The 10,812-nt window shown below is 43.1% G+C and overlaps 1 protein-coding gene across 1 annotated transcript in view; it reads right to left on the bottom strand.

Annotated features, from left to right (window-relative positions):
- The window catches only part of T265_12715 (hypothetical protein), a gene marked incomplete at both ends in the record, with an annotated part of 26,997 nt that extends 19,137 nt beyond the window's left edge, over window positions 1–7,860 (bottom strand). Inside the window, 7 exon segments of the mRNA XM_009165065.1 lie at window positions 5,503–5,766; window positions 5,828–6,337; window positions 6,344–6,448; window positions 6,487–6,662; window positions 6,668–7,129; window positions 7,203–7,521; window positions 7,826–7,860. Coding sequence (XP_009163329.1) covers window positions 5,503–5,766; window positions 5,828–6,337; window positions 6,344–6,448; window positions 6,487–6,662; window positions 6,668–7,129; window positions 7,203–7,521; window positions 7,826–7,860 — 1,871 coding nt within the window.
- Window positions 7,861–10,812: the final 2,952 nt, after the last annotated feature.

Below are 10,812 nucleotides of genomic sequence, written 5' to 3'. Positions count from 1 at the left end.
ACTATACCCATGGTGAATCTTGCGATAGAGCGGCCTATTGCAGAACATTCAGTTGAGGAGGACCATCGTGAACTGGAGATTTAACTGGATTTAGCTGAGTGCTCAATCAAAAGCGAATTTGTATGTAACTGGGAGTACCCGTTGAAAGCTATCGAATTTGAGTACAAGTAGTACTTGTGACTGCGCGTGATTAGCTTAACTGGATTTAGCTGAGTCTCCGCTCAAAAGCGAATTTGTATGTAACTGGGAGTACCCGTTGAAAGCTATCGAATTTGAGTACAAGTAGTACTTGTGACTGCGCTTGCGTGATTAGCTCCAAGAAGGACCCAGTTGGCTGTGAGCTGTTGAAGGGTCTTCAGCAACTTCTGAATAATGGATGGCGTCCAGAACCTGAGTTTATTTTTCTCCCATTCAGGAAACAGGGTAAAATAGCAGGCAAAGTTTGACACTGCAGAAGAAATAGTCAGCTCAAAACCACAGAATGTAAGTGTCACACCGGTTCGTACCTATCTGTGATTAAAAAGTGCGATTCTACTTTGTATCGAGCTAAGATGTTTAAATACTCTTTAAGAAAACACCTATAAATTTATTGGTTCTTAAAACCCAAATTGTTGCTACAACGTCTAAGTCACATCCAAACCCAGAACCGACGAGGTGCATATAAAGCATAGTAATCTACTCCTTTTGCCTTCAGAGTGATTGACAAGCAAATATTTTTTTGCATAAGACCGATAAAATCGACTGTCTGCTTATTTTCTCCATGAACTCACACGTTTCCTCCCTCTCAGTGTGACATAGTTCGGCATCATCATCAACATTAGTTAGATGTTGACTTTTCCTTACGAGGAAGGAAGAAGATCCGGAATTCAGATTATTCCGATGGCCGTTCAAAGCCTTCAAACTAGTTGCACTTCAGACATAAAAAAAGTTAGAATCCCCAAGTCACCTCAATTTTTTTAGATTTAAAAGCAAAGGTCATCATTTTCAGCTGTAATAACCGCGTACTCGTCGTACAGTGGTTGTAGCTGCCACACTTTCGTTCACCGATGATTTAAGGGGGGTAGTTAGCTGCGCATTCGAGGCGGGAGATGATAAATTGGTGCATAAATCCAGCACTGTCAGTGAGGATATTGGGAAGGAGCTATACATTGAAGGTAATAGCTTGGATGTATGAGCGCCATTCAGGGCGCGACTGGGCCATGTCTGACAATGTCTCTAACCACTGATGTGGTCCATCTCAGGGTCCCCATCCAGGAAGACGGCAATGACCAGCGCAGCTGAGTTTGCTGGTAATGGCTTCTATACTTCGCTGCCAAATCATTGTTTGACCGCCTCTGGCGCTCTTTCATCCTTTGGATGGTTGTGCTAGAAGAGCTTTTCGAGGATTCAAGGGCAGCTGAAAGGACAACATCAGCATTCTTCTCAAATCCAACCAAACAGCGCAAACGGCATCAAGCCTTAAACAGCGCTGCTTCTATGATTCGAGAAAACCTCACTCAAACAAATGACCATCAATATTCCTTCGTGACATAAAGGTGGCAAGGTCGAGCAAAATTAGAACCAAATAATCCACCGCAGTCTTTATTTTGACAGTACATTTAGATCTATGGACGACCAACAGCAGAAAGTTGGCTATAGAGGCCGAATCATATTAACGAGGTAAGCCGAATTCGGTGTCTTCTTTTGCAATCTTACTAAAATTCTAAGCTTGTATTTCATTTGAAAAAAACGGAAAGAATTTACATGTCAAATAATAGTACACTGTCTACTGGGTACTAGGCAATTGCAAGGTTCACATAAAAGAGAACTGAGGTATACTAAATTTAGTAGGCCTCTGAAATATGATGGTGCTAAACGCAACTTTACAGCAAACTTTCAACTGCATCATTATTGTCAACTGGTTATACTTTCGGAAGTTAAAAAAAACTAATTTAAGCGTAACAACTAACACATTTGCTAGCCATATGTGAACCATCAATGACGGGTCAAAGAATAACTAAAAAATCGTGTTCAGACGATACAAATTGCAAACCGTTATGCTGTTTCAGAGAGAAAATTCAGATATCTCTCGTGTTAGATTGTGGATTATTATGAGGTTTATTTGCTGCGCGTGTCAAACATCCAAATTAGCAAACCCGCACTGGCCCAATGATGAGCTTGAAAGCGAGCAAGCTCGAATTTTATTATTTTCTTGTTTGGGTTAAAATGGGCAAGGTAATTGCGTCAGCACAGGAGAAAGTATTTACAAAAAACAGGTTGTAATCTTAGACAAGTACACTCATTTGGATTTTGATGACAGATTCACTTGAACTCCAGCTATATCTCTCGTTTTTTATTTTCCTAAGCTGCACCAGATCGCCTCATGTTTCATTTGTTATGATATTTAAGATGTCGCGATATATTGTATGGATGTAACACACTACTCATGAGGTTTCTGACAACTCTTCGGCAGTTCAAGACCGGTTTCGCTCTTCATAGGGCTCATCCGGTAGGCGCAGTCTCCGAAGTTCCGTCAGCTTTGTTTTCTTGAACCGAAATTGGACAGATTTTGACAAATGCACTTATTTCCATATCAATTTGGGTTACAGGTAAGTCAAAAATAAGGTGACATGCAGATAAACATATTAAGCAAAATCTGTCCACTTTTGGTTCAAATGGAACGTGATGCTGATGAAAACTTAGGGACTGCGCCTACCTGATAATCCTCAAAAGGTAAAACCTTTGTTTTCTTGAACCGAAATTGGACAGATTTTGACAAATGCACTTATTTCCATATCAATTTGGGTTACAGGTAAGTCAAAAATAAGGTGACATGCAGATAAACATATTAAGCAAAATCTGTCCACTTTTGGTTCAAATGGAACGTGATGCTGATGAAAACTTAGGGACTGCGCCTACCTGATAATCCTCAAGAAGGTAAAACCGATCGTGTGTTGTCGAAGATAGATCAACAACCTTATAAGTAATGCGTTACGTCTGCATAGGTTGTAATTTTACCTTAGGTGATTTAAAGAAACAGCTGATTTCAACAGAAAATTTTCGTCGTCCGCTGTTGGTATGTCGTCCTCCCCAAATATTCAATTTCCGCATTAGTTTTTATCTATTTTCCTAAACTTTTGAAGTCTATTTTTTTGCGCCAGTTTTTCTACACCTTGTATATCTTTTAAAACGTCTGATCCATTCTTCATGTGATAGTTAAACTTTGTACGTACTAATAAAATTCCAGTTCTCCATACATAAATGCGACGCTGAGCCCCTCAAAGGGTTCCTTCCGCACAACCACGTGAGGGGTGGAGACGAGCCAGAGGCGGTCAAACAGTGACTTGGCAGCGAAGTATAGGAGCCATAACCAGCAAACTCAGCTGCGCTAGTCATTGCCGTCTTCCTGGATGGGATCCCGAGACGGGCTGCATCAGTGGTTGGATACATTGTCAGACATGGCCCACTCACGTCCTCAATGACACTTGTGCATCCAAGCGATTGCTTTCAATCCATTACTCACTCTCCACATCCAGCATTTGACAGTTCACTGACAGTGCTGAATTTACGCACCAATTTATCGGCTCCCGCATCGAATGCGCAGCTGTCTAGAAAACCTCCCCAAATCATCGGCGAACGAAACTGTGTCAACTACAACCACTGTACGACAAGTACGCGGTTCTTACAGCTGACGATGATGATAATGATGATGACTTGCATTTGGTCAAAGCGGTCTCCCATAATCTCGTTTTCCTCTCCAGCTGCACTACAAGTTGTTGAACTCCAGGTGAAGCTTGAGATTTTGAGTGCCTGCATTCACACTGCATAAGAATGCTCGCTCTCGCAGATACATAACACCAAACGACAAGGCTTGATAGTTTTGCTGACTTTCAAGACATGTGGAGAGTAAATCTAGATATACCTTATTTTTGCCACTGAATTTTTTCCCACCGATAATTATACACCACTAAGGGTTAACCCCGGCGATCTAAAATCAGATTCCACATGCCCACCGACTGTAACCCTCCGCACTGAGTGGTTTCTTGATCCCATGACCTCTGCCATCGATCGCCGCGGTGTGCTGGATGAGCTGAAGGCTGTTGATCTGTTCATCTAGTCTAGCAGCGTCTTTTCAAACAATTAGTCACCGTTTAAGCAAACGTAATGATAACCCTCCTTTGGACGGTGACAAAACACCTGCTATTCAGTTGGTACAGTCGGTACAGAAGAACAGCCGTTTGGCCAATAAACGTACTCGAGTGGCTAAAATACCGTCAAGTTTTCGAAACTATAGGAGAATGGTGCTGAAACCAACAACTGGTATAGATTTTACAAAGGTTCACCAAGACCTCTATTCGTTTTGAATATCCTAAGACACCGCAAGTGTATACATGCTCAAGTTAAACTCATCTTCAGATAAGAAAGTCATGTTTGTGAATCCAACAGAATAGCAAAATAAATTATAACCATCAGAAGGTCTTTTTTGAGGGAAGTACCATGTGCTTCGGCATGAAAACGTCATTTTCGATTTCAAAATATAACACAGTATTCTTCGAAGTGTCACCCACTTTCTCAAAACACAATTCCATCCCTCATCATCTAGCTAAAAAATTCCAACTCACTGATTGTGAGCAGTAATTGCCTCGTCATTCAGTTGCCTGTCCATTCTGTTGATAATTTAATCCAGAAGCAAAGTATTGCGGTGTCCTTTTATAGTCGCATTATATGGCAGTTTTCTGAATGGGATAGTGTGATGCCAAAATCTCCACTTGTTCGAAAGAACCTATCCAGCTTTACTCCAACTGGAAGTAAGTTGAGCCAACCAAGCATCGATCACAAGGTCACTTGCTTCATTACCACGTGCCAACCAATCAGCTGATCGCCCAATTTGACTGTAGGGGTCGATGATCGAGTGGTAAGTTGTAAACAGCCTCTTATTGCAATAGCTAAGTTATCAATGAATAAGTGAACTACTTCAAAATTATCTCGTTATGTGTTGGCTCAGTTAAAGCGATAGCGTTTATACAAGCGCAGAGCGAGGTACATGGAGGCCTGAAACCAAATACGTGCTGAGTTGAGTGCTTTGTCTGACGAGATTCCCGCGATGAGTTCTCAAGGGTGCGGTTACATAGTTTTAAATGGTTTGATGAATTACAAACCAATATATCATTTCCTAAATTCATTATCATTTATTTTTGAAGAGCATGGTCACAAACATAAAAACTGAATGCAAGGGATGAATGCGAAAGGGTAACAGGAGAATATGGAAGAAAAGAGAGAAACATCTTATTCGAAATCATGACAACAACAGTTCCAGTCAGATGAGATGAATCCCAAAGTATGTAAAAAAATTTTGATATGGAAACACGCATCTAAAGACCAACAACTGAAAAAAGGACAAACAATGTTGAATGCTCTTCAAGGCGCGGTAGGCGCTAGCACAGTCAAGACTCGCACATCAGGCACAAAGTGTCTGTCATACTGGGTCTGGAAAAAATGTACATTCAACGCCATGTGCCACACATAAAAGTGTCATAAGTACGCAGAGAGCCCACAATGGGTAGCAAACGCAAGTGACCGACTGTGACCTTAGAAAGTCCCAGTCCAATAACAGCCTTAGCGGATTGAGGAAAGCAGATCCCTCGATAAGAGATGATCGTCGGTTGGTGAACCAAAAAGTCGACATCATAACCAATTGCATGTAGGGCTGAGATTATGGCTAGGGAATATTCATCAGCACCATACTTCTGCTTCTTCTCATTGATCTTCTGAAGTCGGATTTGGGACCTTCGGAAATAGAGTGATACGGGCTCGACACAGATGTGGAGGACAACCCCCAGGTAATAACATTAAGTAGAAATACCAAGCACTGAACCGGCACAGCATCCTGGGAGTGAGCCTGTCCAGGCCTGGGGACGAATTGCCCATTAAACGGATTGTACGGCGGACTTCCTCTCCTGTAATTGGCTCGGTCAAGCTCCGGTCGGATGGTAATAATATGCATAGAACAGCGGACTGCTTTCGTTTGACCGGGATCCGATGAGCTAACTGACGGCGGCGTCGGGATACAGTTTTCCAGGTGTGTGAAAATATCCTGGAGGTGCGGAGGTCCAGAAGCGACAGAACTTGCTCCGGTGTCATGATGCCAGACTGCAACCCTCGGGCAAATGCCAGAAGGTCAAAACTAGCAAGCGAACTGTCAGCATGGGATTCCAAGAGTGGCACGGCGCAATCCACGGTTTGTTTAAACCAGGCGCTGTAGTCATCGGCTTCTAAGAAGTAGGCCGTCAGTTGACCGATAGTTTGGTCAGGTCGACCAGATGATGATTTGTGCAAGTCAAGGGTTGGCCACCTCTCTCTTTACGCCACTCCGAATTGGGTATGGAAAACAGCAGTCTCTTCTGCAAATGATGGCTCGGTATACGCAACACATGTCCCAACCAACGCAGCTTCTGGTGTCGGACTTATTCTTCAATGGAAGTACCCGTTGCACAACCAAAAACTCACTTTCTAACTGCCTCGTTACGGCTTTGCCGACACCAAATCACACGAGCTATGGTTCTGAGACAACGATTGTCGAACACCTGAAGACGTTTCAGTTCCGCTGCTCGAATAGGCAAAGTCTCACAGCTATACACTAGAACAGCGGACTGCTTTCGTTTGACCGGGATCCGATGAGCTAACTGACGGCGGCGTCGGGATACAGTTTTCCAGGTGTGTGAAAATATCCTGGAGGTGCGGAGGTCCAGAAGCGACACAGGACTTGCTCCGGTGTCATGATGCCAGACTGCAACCCTCGGGCAAATGCCAGAAGGTCAAAACTAGCAAGCGAACTGTCAGCATGGGATTCCAAGAGTGGCACGGCGCAATCCACGGTTTGTTTAAACCAGGCGCTGTAGTCATCGGCTTCTAAGAAGTAGGCCGTCAGTTGACCGATAGTTTGGTCAGGTCGACCAGATGATGATTTGTGCAGTTGTGCTTGCCAGTTAAGCACCCGCAACCTGGTTTTGATGCTGATAGCCGATCGACCAGGAAAATACTGCTCCAATCTCGTGAACGCCTCGGCTTGCGTGCCACAAGATGGATATAACTTGTTAGCCAGTCGTAAGAGTGATTGTGACTCTTGTTGGAACCAGCGGATGCCGGAATACTTCACTCATCCAAGCTTATCTGCATTAAGCTGGGTGGAGTGTATGTGCCGGGGATGTTGATTTAAGCCAAACTTCGTCGAAAAAAGGCAGGGAAAAATCAGCGCATGCCAATTGGGCAACCATGTTCGTACCAACCCTTTCATTATCGTGGACTCGATGGTGAGCTATCAAGCCAGCTTTCGATTCACAGCATTTGCCACATTCCTCACACGTGAACGCAACGAGTCTCTCCTGTGTACTGGTTGGAACTGGTGCGGAGGCGCCAGATGATTCGTAGTATACAGTGTCAGAAGTCATCAGCACATTCAAACCAAACAGGGTGATTAGTCCCGTCTGGAGTTGCTGAACTGTTAGCTGACCCAGACTGATGTCCAGGCTACCCGGTCGGCACCTGAGGAGGTGGTTTAGCTCGCCGATTCCATATATATAGTTCTACCCCTATGGTTGCACCTTCAAAGTGCAGTCATGCTTTAGAACATGCAATCTCCGAACGTATCCTTCACAATTCAAGGAGAATCACTGGAGATTGTGGAAAACTTTACATAACTCGGTAGTTGTATTAGCTCTGATGGGAATGTGTCTGATGAAGTCAGTGTGAGAATCTCAAGGTTTCGAATCACGTTCGCTAATTTGCGTTACTTGTGGTGTCAAAAAGGCATCTCACTAGATCTTAAGGGTCGTGTGTACCAAGCTACTTTAAGGGCTGTGTTGTTGTATGGATGCGAGACATGGCCTCTGCGGACAGGTGATGTAAGGCGTCTTCAGGTTTTCGACCACCGATGCCTCAGAAGTGTGGCTGGTTTTGGATGGCGTTAGCGTGTCAGTAACGAGGTGATTAGAAAACGGGTATTTGTTTGTGCTGCAGGTACTTCAATCAGGGAAAACATCCAGCACCAGTGAATACGATGGCTTGGTCATGTGCACCGTCTACCGAGACGAGTTTTGCTCTTTGTGCCTCCTTCAAGATGGCGCAAACCACAAAGTGGACAGCACATGACTTGGCAGAAGGGTGTGGAAGAAGTAACGAAGAGTTCAGGGTGTTGTTGGCGCTGTATGTCCTCCAGGACGGGGTCACCGTGACCTCGCCTGTGCTTGGCTGGAGACGTTGCCAGAAATGGCGGCTAACCGATGTCCTGTCAGTTTCTGGGCTTCTAATATAATTATATATATAAATATGTATATATATAAACTGGACCTAACTTTTGGTTGTACCTTGCGGTTGTACGGCAGTGAAACTACAGTGACAACACTGCTGCTGCTGCTGACCTTGTTGATGGTGTTGATGATGATGATGAGGAGGAGGATGAGGTTGATGATGATGATGAAGATGATTCGGATGATGATGATGATGATGATGATGATGGTATTAATCAGATAAAATACAGAGCTTTGAAAGCATTCTGGAGTATTAAATAAGACAAAAAAGGCATTCTATGTCGACTGCCTGTGACTTGTGACAGAACTGGATCAGTGTCAACCGAGCTGTTGAATAAAAGAAGTCAGTTTGTATTAGTTGGAAGAGATGGGTTTGATCTCCTGCGGTCGACACTATAGTGGTTGCCACAAGCTATCCCTTATTGGTGACCCCATGTGCGTCGTTTCAGGACTAAACCCGTGGAAAGATAAGAACCACGTTCCATAACGCCTTCCTTGTCGGCATACTTATTAGTTTTGTTCTGGAATCCGGATTTTTGGGGTCCGATACAGGTCCTTTCTCCGCGAACGATATGTCGCAAATCGATATATTAGGGAAATGGGGAATTAAAACGCAGGGTCTAATTCAATACTAGATCAATAAATGTACGTGGGCATGCCTAACCGTCTGGGTAAAAACGGAGGTAAGATTTATTTATATCTCTAGTGGAGGACGAAAGAAGAGGAAACCGACATATGATAGTAATCGTGACCGCCAAATGTTTTGAACTGTTGGATTATATGCGATTCTTTAGTAGCTAACACATCGAATAGGTTGGCTAATTTGAGTATTATCAAAAATTAACATTTTTACTACTAATGTAACGATGATGGGAGTGCAAAAATTACAGTTACAAGCGAAAAAATCCAAACTATTTAACCCGTTAAATTGCTTCTGAATGTCTTGCTTCGGAATTCATTGTCATTTGTGCACTAGTTTTAAAAGTTCAGCATGCAAAATGCATCGTGTCAAAGCACCCGGACTGCATCAATCATTTTGGGGAAGATCACTTTGAAAACAAAGCATATAACGTCATCTGAACGACAACTTACGGACGGCTGATAAGTACAGTTGACCTTCACTATGGACCGTCGCTTCTCAAGTACACCGATGTCCCTGAAGCCTTTGTCTGATGCATAGTCAGTGTTTTGCAAGCTCAGTCACTTAAGCGAAAGCAAATTGCAGTGTTTCAACTTTTGTCCAACTCTGGTGTTTTCTTGATCGATCACGACTCACGAGACTGTTGAAAATTCTTCGATCTTCACAACCGAGAGATTCTGGTAGTATCAGGTTGTGTCTCCTGTTAAAACCAAATGATTTAACTAGTGAGTAATTTGCAACGCCGATTTTACTCAAACAGCATTTCGCCCTCTCTTTTATTGTTTCAAACAAATTTCAAACGAATTCTTTTGCGCCCTTAGCTGATTGGATATAAGAGACATCGTGTTCCTTTTATCCACCTTATCAGAACTGATACAAGACATTAAGTTTTACTCCCCCCAGTCCTTTATGGGATGAAATAACAAACAACTGATAAGAAAATTTCAAGGTATTTTTTGAATACACAATTTGTTGATGAAATTTCCATTATTACTGATATGGAGCATTTTCAGTCTCTCGTATACACATTAAGTTCCACCCATCGTAACCTTCGTGTTACCTCATGGTGTGAATCAAACGGTATTCTGCATTTATCAGATATAATTATCTTTAAACTTACAGGCCGTTACTTGCAACGTCATATCTAACAAAAGAACAAGCGAGGCTGTCAGTGTCCGTAATCCTCTAGTTACTTCCCACAACTGGAGCTGGTAAAGACTGTTCTGTGGAGATTGGTGTCTACGCATCTCAAACCTTTCAGCGGAAGAGGAGAGATGAAAAAACCTCGTGAAGAACGGTCATTCAGAGCGCTTTACTTCACTCAATAGTAGAGCCGGTGTATCTAGGACACTGGGTTATCAAGCTAGACCATAGGATGCAGTTTTTCCTTAGATGAAGATTCAAGACTTCCTTACAATTTTTGTCACCTATCGACCACCAGAGTCGATGCGCAGCACAAACATGTGTGTTGGGTATTTTGTTTATCTACTTCTCATACAGTCTACGTAGTATTCCGCCATTTACAGCTGAAGGAGAGACGGACCAGATGCGTAAAACTTGGTAAAAGACATTCTAAAATGTGTAATCTGGACGCTGTCAAGAAAACCGAAGGGGTAAATGGTCATGTCAAAGTCTTGCTTCATCTGAAGTAAGGTTGTTACCGAGTTGACCTGGTCAAATCGTTCCGTATCCCATTGCAAAACATGAGCCCCATGTCTTTAGCAATTAAGGAAGCACTGTCGGTAAAATCAAGCCAGTCCAGACTGCGCGCACAAAGACGGTTGAAAACAAACCATTTGGGTACCCTGACAGTGGTCACCTGATCAAGTGAACTGCAGAACCAATCAATCAACGTAAGTGTAACACTGTTCCTACGCGTTACTTTTA

This window comes from Opisthorchis viverrini, assembly GCF_000715545.1.
Source record: "Opisthorchis viverrini unplaced genomic scaffold opera_v5_11, whole genome shotgun sequence".
Lineage (NCBI taxonomy): Eukaryota > Metazoa > Platyhelminthes > Trematoda > Opisthorchiida > Opisthorchiidae > Opisthorchis > Opisthorchis viverrini.
The sequence above is the reverse complement of the archived record's forward strand: the minus strand, read 5'-3'. Positions and strand labels throughout refer to the sequence as shown.